Source organism: Nansenia antarctica, assembly GCF_963989245.1.
Source record: "Nansenia antarctica genome assembly, chromosome: 5".
NCBI classification, from domain to species: Eukaryota; Metazoa; Chordata; class Actinopteri; order Argentiniformes; family Microstomatidae; genus Nansenia; species Nansenia antarctica.
The window spans coordinates 41,497,776-41,509,930 of NC_137690.1; the positions used below are offsets into that span (position 1 = coordinate 41,497,776).

At 48.0% G+C, this 12,155-nt stretch overlaps 1 protein-coding gene across 1 annotated transcript in view; it reads left to right on the forward strand.

The window, feature by feature from the left end:
- Positions 1-12,155, forward strand: part of syngap1a (synaptic Ras GTPase activating protein 1a) — a gene marked incomplete at both ends in the record, with an annotated part of 173,778 nt that overhangs the window by 84,741 nt on the left and 76,882 nt on the right. Inside the window, one exon of the mRNA XM_080531626.1 lies at positions 8,937-9,036. Within this exon, the coding sequence (XP_080387752.1) occupies positions 8,937-9,036 (100 nt within the window). The remainder of the gene's footprint in view (positions 1-8,936; positions 9,037-12,155) is intronic.

Here is a 12,155-nt window from a genome sequence, read left to right on the forward strand (position 1 = left end):
TGTTGTCGACTAATCGCACCCAAAAAAAATATTTTAAAAAACGGGATTTTTTTTTTGGATTTTTTTTTTTTTTTACGGGAGCCATGCAAGAATCAGCTGGGTAAGTTTTAGCTAACGTTGTTAGCCAACTGGCTAACGTTATATTGTTAGGGTCGTAATGTTTATGTTAGCTTTACTGTTACATGTTGGAAAACAACGTCTCATGGACAGGGCTGTACATGCTATGAGCGTTTGTGCTATTAATTTATTTGCCCTGTGGCACGCATGTGACAGACAGAGGCGCTTGTATGTAACGTTACGTAGCAGGGGTTTTCCATGTTGAAGCCAGGAGAACGCGAGATGAAATGAAGTGAGGGGTGGTCGCTATTAAAATACCAGGTAGTCATGGTGGATGATCATGAATGATGCTTGATAAGTGAATGCTATTTCAATTATGTTGAGTCCACCAGCGAGCTGTCTGTAAGATAAACAGCGCCAAGCGTAGCCTACTAACGTGAGCTGTCTGTAGTCTAGCCAGCAATGCTAGCTAGCCAGTCAACTAGCTCTGTGAGCAGCTGTAGCTTGGCGTAACGTTAGGTTAGATAGCTAGTTAAGCCGGATTTATGCTTCTGCGTCGCCATTTACGCGCAGCGAAAAGCCACACGACTAATCGAAAAATAATCGACAGATTAGTCGACTACCAAAATAATCGTTAGTTGCAGCCCTACTCCTCCAGGAAGGATAGCCGGCTCTCAACTTGAGAAATGCGGTTGACGATTTCAGTCAGTTTGTTGTCAGTGGCACTTGTTGTAACCCGAATAGCCTCCAGCTTCTTATCGTGGGTCATGATTAGTGCGGTGATTTTGGCTAGCTCTCTGAGTACATCCCCAGGGACGGTGGCTTCACGTGTGGCTGTACTAGCTGGGTCGTGAGTTTGACTAGTGCTCTCGTTCGCTTCGTCTCGGCCGGAGTCATCTTTAGGCGCACCCGTGCCGCTTCTTAGTTTGTGCATTATTACACTGGATGTTTAACAAGATAACAACGTAAAAATGTGGGCTCTTTGTCGAGTTTTACAACAAATTTTGAGCAGGGATAGGCGCAGCTCTTCCTCACGCCGCCATTCTCGTCAACCACTCACGTGACACCATTGCAACCATTGCAACCATTTTTATACACAGTCCCCTATTTTCAGGAGCTCAAAAGTAATTGGACAAATTAACATAATCATAAATAAAATGTAATACTTTGTCGAGAATCCTTTGCAGGCAATGACTGCCTGAAGTCTGGAACCCATGGACATCACCAAATGCTGGGTTTCCTCCTTTGTGATGCTTTGCCAGGCCTTTACTGCAGCTGTCTTTAGTTGTTGTTTGTTCGTGGGTCTATCTGCCTTTAGTTTTGTCTTCAGCAAGTGAAATGCATGCTCGATCGGGTGAGATCAGGTGATTGACTCAGCCATTGCAGAATATTCCACTTCTTTGCCTTAAAAAATCCTGGGTTGCTTACGCAGTATGTTTTGGGTCATTGTCCATCTGTATTGTGAAACGCCATACAATCAACTTTGCTGAATTTGTCTGAATCTGAGCAGACAGAATATCCCTAAACACTTCAGAATAAATCCGTCTGGTTCTGTCTTCTGTCACATCATCAATAAACACTAGTGAGCCAGTGCCATTGGAAGCCATGCATGTCCATGTCATCACACTACCTCCAATTGTATTTATTATTTTTTTACAGATGATGTGGTATGCATCGGATCATGTGCCATTCCAAGCTTTCTCCATACCTTTTTCTTCCCATAATTCTGATACAGGTTGATGTTAGTCTCATCTGTCCAAAGAATGCTGTTCCAGAACAGGGCTGGCTTTTTTAGATGTTTTTTTGGCAAAGTCTAATCTGGCCTTTCTATTCTTGAGGCTTATGAATGGCTTGCATCTTGTGGTGAACCCTCTGTATTTGTTCGTGTGAAGTCTTCCCTTTATGGTACACTTGGATAATGATATGCCTACCTCCTGGAGACTGTTCTTCACTTGGCTGGATGTTGTGAAGGGTTTTTTCTTTACCATGTAAAGGATCCTGTGATCATCCACCACTCTTGTCTTCCATGGACGTCCAGATGTTTTTGTGGTGCCGAGCTCACCAGTGCGTTCTTTTTCCCCCAGAATGTACCAAACAGTTAATTTGGCCACTACTAATGTTCCCGCTATCTCTCTGATGTCTTCTTTGGTTGTTTTTGCAGCCTAAGGATGGCCTGTTTCACTTGCATTGAGAGGTCCGTTGACTGCATGTTGTGCGTATACAGCAACAGCTTCCAAATGCAAATGCCACACTTGGAATCAACTCAGACCTTTTACCTGCTTAATTGATAAAGAAATAATGAAGGAATAGCCCACACTGGCCCATGAAACAGCTTTTGAGTCAATTGTCCAATTACTTTTGGTCCCTTGAAAAAGAGGGAGCTCCATATTAAAGAGCTGTAATTCCTAAACCCTTCCTTCAATTTGGATGTGAATACCCTTACCTTAAAGCTGAGAGTCTGCACTTTAAGCCCATATTCATTATATAACTGTAACTTGAAGATGTTTTGGTAAACAGCTAAAATAACCAAAGTTCTGTCTGTGTCCAAATATACAGTTAGGTCCATATATATTCTGACACAGACAGACTTTTTGTAATTTTAGCTGATATTTACGGACCTAACTGTATATGGACCTAACTGTAAGTTGGCTTGGCAATTCACTGAGCTAAAACAAACACTGCTCACCACTGAGCACCATTTGACTCCCTAGAACAAGCTCCTACACACTAGCTGTATGCAGTACACTAGTCATTCAAGATCAGTTACACCTGAGTCATTTAACACTGGACCAACCACAGAAATACTGACACACTTAATGGAAAATCAACTGCAAGAGAGATGAGACTGAATATGTGAGACTAGTATACACTAGATTAGAGTTTAAGTATGGCGTTTTAGAGAGTTTTGAAATGGTTGTGAATGAAATACAACATCAATACAATGCACACAACTTTATCATCTGTATTCTACAGAAATGCATTTACATTTACATTTATATTTTGGGCCATTTGGCATTTTATCCAAAGCGACTTACAACAGAATACATTTGGCTAAGTAAGTGAATCATCTATCCACTGGTCATAGCAGGAAAAAGTCAACTATGCTCAGGCCTGGAGCCATTGGCAGTCGTCGTGCTAGAAGAAGGAAGATTATTTTTTATTTAATTTGACACTGGGGAAACAATACAGGAGGGTAGTAGATGAATGAATGAATGAATGAATGGACTTTATTGTCATTGCTACAGTACAGGTACCAAACAACGAAATTTAGGAGGGGTGGCTCCCCTGGTGTTAGGAAAGGGGAAAAAAAAACACTTTTAGAAAAAGAATAAAATCACAAGAAGGTAAGGAGCTGGTTTACATAAATAAAGGCTATGTACACAATCCACTGTACTATACTGCACAGATAGTCAACTAGGGTTGTCATATTGCACAATAGTATTTTTTCACGTTATTTAAAGTGTCACAGTTTGCAGGCTTGAAATGTACATGTTTGTGCCTCAGCACTACACCTGATTTTTTCAGTCCAGCAGCTGCCATACAATCCGTCCAGACTGTCCAGGGCCCAGAACTTAGGTCTTTGCTGTGTTCAGGGCCTGGACGGCCCTGTGGTAGAAGCAGTTCTTCAGTCTGTTTGTCTTAGCGGCCGGGATCCTGTACCTCCTTTTCGAGGGCAGCCTGATAAAGTGTACGTGCCCAGGGTGGGTCGGGTCCCTGGAGATCTTGGAGGCCTTCCTGAGACAGCGTGTGTTGTACAGCTCTTCCAGAGAGGGGAGGGGGGCGCCGGTGATCTTCTGTGCTGTTCTCACGACTCTCTGTAGCGCATTTCTCTCCGCTGTTGTGCAGCTGTAGAACCAGTTGCAGATGCCGTAGGTGAGGATGCTCTCCACTGCGCCGCGGTAGAAGGCCACCAGTATCTCCTGCTTGTTGTGTTCTTTCCTGAGGCATCTCAGGGTGTATAGCCGCTGTTGTGCCCTCTTGATGGTGCCTTTTGTGTTGTCCTTCCAGGTCAGGTCATCCCGCATGTGATGTCCCAGGAATCGGAGGGTTGAGACTCTCTCCACGCTCTCTCCGTCGATGAGCAGGGGCTGGATCTCGGACTTTTTCCTCCTGAAGTCTACGATGAATTCCTGGGTCTTTGACTTGTTCAGCAGCAGGTTGTTAACCTTGCACAGCTTGCTCAGTTGCTCTACCTCATCCCTGTACGCCGCCTTGTCCCCCCCCGAGATACATCCCACCACGGTGGTGTCGTCTGCAAACTTTACGATGTAGTTGCTGGGGTGGACGGGGGTGAAGTCGTGGGTGTAGAGGTTGTAGAGGATGGGGCTTAGCACGCAGCCCTGGGGGGACCCAGTGCTGAGGCTGAGGGCTGTGGAGGTGTGGGGGCCCACCCGCACCCTCTGGGGGCGGTCGGTCAGGAAGTCCTTGATCCACGCACATATAGAGTGTGATAGACCCAGGTCTAGTAGTTTGGTCACTAGCCTGTCTGGAAGGATGGTGTTGAAGGCGGAGCTGAAGTCCACGAAGAGCAGTCTCGCGTAGCTGTTTCCCCTCTCCAGGTGGGATAGAGTGGCGTGGAGAGTCGTCGCGATGGCGTCCTCTGTGGACCTGTGGGCTCTGTAGGCGAACTGGTATGGATCCAGGTTGGGCGGGAGGCGTGTGAGTATGTGGGCCCGGACTAGTTTCTCGAAGCACTTCATGATGATTGGTGTGAGTGCCACCGGGCGGTAGTCGTTTAGGCAGCTCACCGTGCTTTTCTTCGGGACAGGGATGATAGTTGAGGTTTTCAGGCAGGGTGGGACGGTGGCCTGGGACAGGGACTGGTTAAAGATGTTGGTGAAAACCCCGGCCAGCTGGTCGGCGCAGTCTCTCAGCACCCGTCCCAGGACGCCATCCGGCCCCGAGGCTTTCCTGGGGTCCACCGCCTTCAGTACGCGTCTCACTTCATGCTCTGTGAGGGTGAGGCTGCTGAGAGCTGGAGAGAGTGGTGTTTGTGTTGCGGTTACCTCCGTTCGCCCCTCGTCGAACCGGGCGTAGAAGGTGTTCAGCTTTCCCGCCAGCAGGGGGTCGTCCTCTGCGGCTGTGAGCCTGTTGGCTCTGAAGTTTGTCATCTGCTGAACCCCCTGCCACATCCGCCGGGAGTCGTTGCTCAGGAGGCATTCCTCAATCTTCTCTCTGTGCTCTGCCTTGGCCGCTTTGATGCTTTAGGTTGGCCCTGGTGGAGCTGTACAGCGGTGTGCTCTTCCCTGCGAAGAAGGCGTTGTCCCTCTCGTTGATCAGTTTTTGGACCTTCCCAGTCATCCATGGCTTCGTGTTGGGGTAGACCCGGACCCGTTTGTCCACGGTGACTGAGTTGGTGCAGTTCACTATGTGGTTCAGAACCGACGACGTGTACTGTTCCAGGTCCTCATGCTCATATTCCTGCCATAGGGTGTCATTTAGGCAGATCTGCAGTGGAGCGGACCCTTCTGGCCAGGTTCTGACAGTCTTAGTGGTGATGGGAGCACTTTTCCCCATTGTAGTGTATGCAGGAATCAGGAGGATTGACACATGGTCAGACATGCCTAGATGAGCTAGCGGACTAGCCTTGTAAGCACGTTTGATGTTGGTGTATACCTTATCCAGTGTTTTTTCTCCTCTCGTTGCACATTTCACTTGCTGATAGAACTTGGGTAGTACTGCCTTCAGGTCGACATGATTGAAGTCCCCCGCTATGATGTGAATAGCCTGTGGATCAGTGCTTTGTTGGCCACTGATGACTTCATATAGTCGCGCCAATGCTAGGCTGCTGTCTGCGCTAGGCGCTATATACACACATGTTATTAGCACCGCGTTAAACTCCCTCGGGAGGTATGTGGGTCGGCATTTAACAGTCAAGTATTCCAGGTCTGGGGAGCAGTGGCTACTTACAGTTTTCGTGTTTAAGCACCAGCTATCCTTCGTCGATCCCACCTCCTCTTGACTTCCCGCTAAGCTCCGTTCGGTCAGCGCGATGTAGCGTGCGCCCCTCCAAGCTAACAGCTGCGTCCACAATGTTGTCATTTAGCCAGGTTTCGGTCAGAATAATCACACAGCCCCACGGTGGTGTAGCGGTCTAAGCACTGGCCACTAGTGCATGCTGCCCACCGGGGACTGGGTTCGAATCCCAGCTCGCCAGATCCGGATATGGCTGGGGCACACACGGGGAGCGACATATTGGGCGGCCGCTCCCGAGGGCGGGTATAGGAGTATTTCCGGACAAGGATCCGTCGCGCAACACCGCCCCCTAGGTGCCGGAATAACGGTGCTGGGCTCGAGGAGCCAGTCAGCTAGTCTGCCTGGCGGCCTCCTCTGGGACTGCCGGCCACGGGTCGTGCGGCGGATCCTATGCAATAGGCAGGGGATAATTGGATGCTAGGTTGGGTTCAATTGGCTACCAAATTGGGTGAAAAAGGGATAAAATCTGAAAAATAAATTTATAAAAAAATAATAATAATCACACAGCTATCCCCTACGATGTTGTTTTTAGCAACCTTTAGTCTCAGTTCATCCATCTTGTTCGTCAGGGATCTGACGTTGGAGAGGAAAATACTTGGTAAAGCTGGTTTGTTTGGGCTGCGTCTTAATCTTGCTAGCAGGCCTCCCCAGCGGCCACGTCGTTTCCTACGGTCTTGGCGCCGGCGTTTACGCCTCAGGGAGGGGACTGTGAACCAGGGCTCTCCCGGTAGCCGGCCGATGTCCTTGTTAATCCTGAATTGCTCCAGGAACTCCGCCGTAACTATCTTGTCGTTTTGCGTGCCGACTTCTAATAAGTCGAGCCTGCTGTAGGTACTATATACACAACTGTTCCCTATAAGTACTACCTGTCTGCTGCCTTCGACACAGTCAATCACCAGATCCTTCTCTCCATCCTCTCAGACCTGGGCATCTCTGGCACCGCACACTCCTGGTTTTCTTCCTACCTGGCGGGCCGCTCCTACCAGGTGACCTGGAGAGAATCGCTATCTTCTCCACGAACCCTCTCCACTGGAGTTCCCCAGGGTTCCGTCCTAGGGCCCCTACTCTTCTCCCTCTACACCAAGTCTCTTGGCTCGGTAATCTCTTCACATGGGCTCTCCTACCACAGCTACGCAGACGACACTCAACTCTTCCTGTCCTTCCCCCCGTCTGATGTACACGTGGCAACCCGTATCTCAGCATGTCTCGCTGACATTTCAACTTGGATGGCTGACCACCATCTCAAGCTCAATCTTAACAAGACCGAGCTCCTCTTCATCCCCGGGAAAGCCTGCCCTCTCCAAGACTTCTCCATCACAGTGGAGAACTCTACTGTAACCCCCTCCCTGACAGCCAAGAACCTTGGAGTGATCCTGGATAACCGACTATCCTGTGCGGAGAACATTGCAGCAACGGCTCGCTCCTGCAGATTCCTCCTCTACAACATCAGAAGGATACGACCATTCCTTACCAGAGAGGCAGCGCAACTCTTGACCCAGGCACTGGTCATCTCCCGCCTGGATTACTGTAATGTACTCCTGGCTGGGCTCCCCGCTTCAGCCATTAGACCCCTGCAGCTCATCCAGAATGCTGCTGCCCGGCTGGTATTCAACCTCCCCAAATACTCGCATGTCACCCCTCTCCTTCGCACCCTGCACTGGCTCCCGATAGCAGCTCGCATCAGATTCAAGACCCTGGTGCTTGCATACCAGGCAGCTAAAGGGACAGCCCCTGCCTACCTGAAGGAAATGGTAACCCCCCAAACCCCTGCCCGCTCACTCCGTTCCTCCACCTCGGCTGGCCGACTGGCCCCACCTCCTCTACACAGCAGTCGGGCTGCCCGATCACGTCTCTTCACAACACTGGCTCCCCGCTGGTGGAATGAGCTCCCCACGGCTGTCAGAACGGCAGAGTCACTACCCATCTTCCGTCGTAGACTGAAGACCCATCTCTTCAGGTTACATCTTAACTGCTCCTCCTGAGACATCTTCTGACCCTCACCACTACGTCTCCTAAAGACACCCGCTTTCCCCTCTACTGTGTCCCTAAGAACTTCTATTGCCCCCCTTGTACTGTTTCTCAGTTTCTCCAGTAATACAAAAAAGTAAAAAATATATATATTAAAAAATAAAAAGTTTTAGTAGAAGGCGATAATAGGGAGAAGGTTTTTCCTTCTATCAGTGGCCCCGGGCCCGAGCTAGAGTACTCTTCCTGCAACGAATAGTGGACTGCTGATTCACATGCTTAGTATTCAAATGTATTGATTGTAAGTCGCTTTGGAATAAGGCGTCTGCTAAATGCCACAAATTTAAATGTAAATGTAAGTACTAAAAAAAAAGTGAACATACAAATGTACTTAAAAACACAATGAAACACCAGTGTGGTAGCCCCCCCAGCTGCAGCGTCTAAGCGCGCGGCCATCTTGGGACACCTTAACTGTCTCAGGAGGGACAGTTAAGGTGTAGCCTGAAGAGATAGAGGTCTTCAGGAGGGACAGTTCAGGTGTAGCCTGAAGAAATGGGTCTTCAGGAGGGACAGTTCAGGTGTAGCCTGAAGAGATGGGTCTTCAGTCTACGGTGGAAGATGGGGAGGCCCAGTGTCTCCAGTGAAAGAAGGTCTTGTTCATGGTTACCATACGTCAGATGGGAACAAAATCAAAGAATAAAGGAAAGATTCTAAAATCCAAAGACCACAAAAGTTCAGAATGCCATATAATTTTTTTTTTTTTAAACATAATTTAGTAAAGAAATATTGAAGCAAAGTGTGGGTTTGGTGTCAAAGTGATCTACTGTATAAAAGTGTGAGTGTTTAGGAAGAGTTAAAGGTCTGCAGTGGAGAGAGCCCAAAGTGGTTTCTACATGAACTTGACTCTCAACTGTTCTGGTTCCCTCTGTTCTCTACAGGTTCACCCTCTACTGATGCGGGAGCGCCGGTCCGATCGGACCAAGCTGCTCCGGAGGACTGTCAGCGTGCCGGTGGAGGGGAGACACCACCCTGAGATAGGTAGGCTGTACCCAAACAAACAATGAGAGAAATTTTTTTTGTGTGTCCACAAAACAGCAGAAAAACAAAAAACTAAAGTGACGACCCCACCCTCCTCCCCTGGGATCCAGGCCGTCCGCACCGCCGGGTGGCTATTCTAAAAGGTCTTGGAGGTTAACAGAGATCGAGTTCCACATCACTAACGTTAACTCCTTCGCCCTGCTTATAAACCCTCGCATTTTGATCCGGGGCCGGGGCGGCTGTGGTGCAGGAGGTAGAGCCGCCGTCTAATGATCGCAAGGTTGGCAGATCGCGATTCGAGCCCCGGCTGGCCACATGTCGAAGTGTCCTTAGGCAAAGACACTGAACCCCAAATTGCTGCCAGTGAGCGGGCCGGCGCCTTGCATGGTAGCTTGCCGCCATTGGTGTGTGAATGGGTGAATGAGAGGCCGGTGTAAAGCGCTTTGGAGAAAGGCGCTATATAAGTGCAGTCCATTTGATCAGAGGCAAGCCCAGATCGGATAGGTCGTTTAAGGATGTGTGCAATGGGCAAATAAGGCACATTCATCTCAAACATCTCAGAGAGGTTAGAGGGCACCATCTCCCAAAACAAACTGGCCACTGGAGGACACTCCTAGTAAGGAAGTACCATAAGCAGCACATTGCAAGTTGGGTTAGCAATTCTTTTTCATTAAACAGAGCTTCTTGGGTGTCAAGTCAACTCTACGTGTGAAATTGTAATTGTATTTGCTGGTGGTCAGGATTCCTGGAGGCTATCAGTATGTTGGACCAGATCAAAAGCTGGGTCCATGTAGTATCTAATGCCAGGGGTCTGCAGAATGATAGATATTTAAGCAATATCACACGAGAGGGAGTGCTGTTATACTGAATATCAGCATGGCTGTGATTTGGTCGTAGGGACGAGGCCGCAGGGCTCACGAGCCCCCGCGGGAAGATAATGAAGAGGTCTGATGACCATTCATAATTGAACTCAAATGTTATATTTGGAAATATATCCATCTTTTTTTTAAACTGTTATGCTTGCCTGGCTCAAACAAGGTAACAAAAAGGGAGACCACACATGGTTGACAATAATAATATATTTAATCAAGAAAATCATTAATTAATGTAAATGTTGAATGGAAAATAGCATGAAAATGATAACATAACAAAACGGCTGCGGGTCAATGAGGAAGAGAGATAGTCCATGAATCGGATAGGATAATAATAGGATAATCATCCACATCTGAGCCCATCTGGAACAAAGAGAGAAGAGTAGACCACACAGGACAACAGATGCAATAGCGCCCACTATAGATTCAAGTGTGGATCGTCACATCCCCCCCTTAAAACAGAGGCCTACTAAAAAGGTCTCTGCAAATTCTGTTCCCAGATTACAGAATAATTTAAAAACTAGATTAATCAAAAATACAAATAATAACAATAATTTGTGGCAATATGACCAACCGGCACAAAGGAAACTGGTGATCTCCGCCACACAGCCTGACCATCAAATCCCAACCTCCCCTACAACCTGCCCACCCTCCAGCAATTCCTGGTACCGGGAAAAGCTCTATTTAAGGAGGGAGGAGCAAGAGAAAGAGAGATTTAGGACAAGAGTTTTAGACCGGCAGCATTGACTCACCCAGACCCTGCGGAGCACGCATCAGCGATGACGTTGTCCACGCCTCGTATGTGCCTAATAGTGATGTTATACGGCTGCAGAAACAACGTCCACCTCATAAGGGGCTGGCTTAGACTCTGCAGAGAATGCAAAAAGGTCAGGGGGTTATGATCTGAATAAACGACCACTGGATGGGACCCCCCTCCCACATAAACATCAAAATACTGCAGAGCCTAAACCAGTGCCAATGCCTCTTTCTCAATGGTAGAATAATTCAGTTAATTATGAAATTAAATTGTGAAAATTAAACTTTCTAGAAAAGAAACTGACCGGCCTATCTACCCCCTGATCGTCAGTGTGCAATAGAACGCCCCCAGCCCCAACATGACTAGCGCCCACTTGCAACTGGAACGGGTGATCCAAATGAGGTGCCGCCAGGAGAGGAGCTGTACTCAACAGCATCTTTACTTGTTCCAACGCTTACTGGCATCCTGGAGACCATTCAAACTTAGCCCTCAACTTTAACAGATCAGTCAAAGGGGCGACCACTGTGGAAAAGTTAGAACAGAAATTGCAGTAATAACCCACCATCCCTAAGAAACGTCTAAGCTCTGTCTTCGAGGTGGGGGCTGGAAACCGTTCAATACGACGGACCTTGGCACTCACCGGCCGGACCTGCCCTTGTCCTACCGCCTTCCCCAAATACGTGACGGTCGCTCTTGCAAATTCACACGTTGCCAAATTAATAGTGAGGTTAGCTGCCCTGAGTCGTACAAACAGTGAATGGATACGTTCGATATGTTGCTCCCACATGTTGCTATACACCACAACATCATCAAGGTAAACCACACAGCCCTCCAGCCCTGCAACCCCCTGAAGGAAATGGAAATGAGTCAGGTTTAGTCACATTGTTAACTTTTCGATAGTCTGTACAGAACTGTCGTGTCTGGTTTTCCTACCAAAAAACATGGTGATGCCCAACTGGAGTTTGGAGGAACAGCCAGTCCATTATCTATTAGATACTGAACCTCAGTATCCATGCGGTGGCGTTTCTCCAGAGGGACTCGATAGAACCGTTGACGAATCGGCTTTGCCTCCCCAACGTGGGTACAGGAAGTGGTATCAGAAAACAATGAGGGAAACGCAACAAGCAACCCCTCTAACTCTCTACAGTTTTCCTCAGTCAAATGGCCAAACAGATAACTGATAAATCAGCCAACGTCTCTGAATTCTTAACCCGAGGACGCAAGACACCGTCTCCAGGCCCACTCACATCCTCCTCCCACCCTGCTGCCACCATAGGAGTGGATGGAGATGGAGTCCCGATTTACTGTGGTCAATACAACAGGCTTCACCTCCAAGACCGCATGTTCTCCGGGCTTAGGTAAACGAGAGTAATAACATTTGAACAAGTTTATGTGACAAAGTTGTGTAGACTTTTTACGGTTAGGAGTATCAATCAAATAATTATGTTCCGAAACCTGCCGTATAACAGAATAGGGACCAGTACATTTTG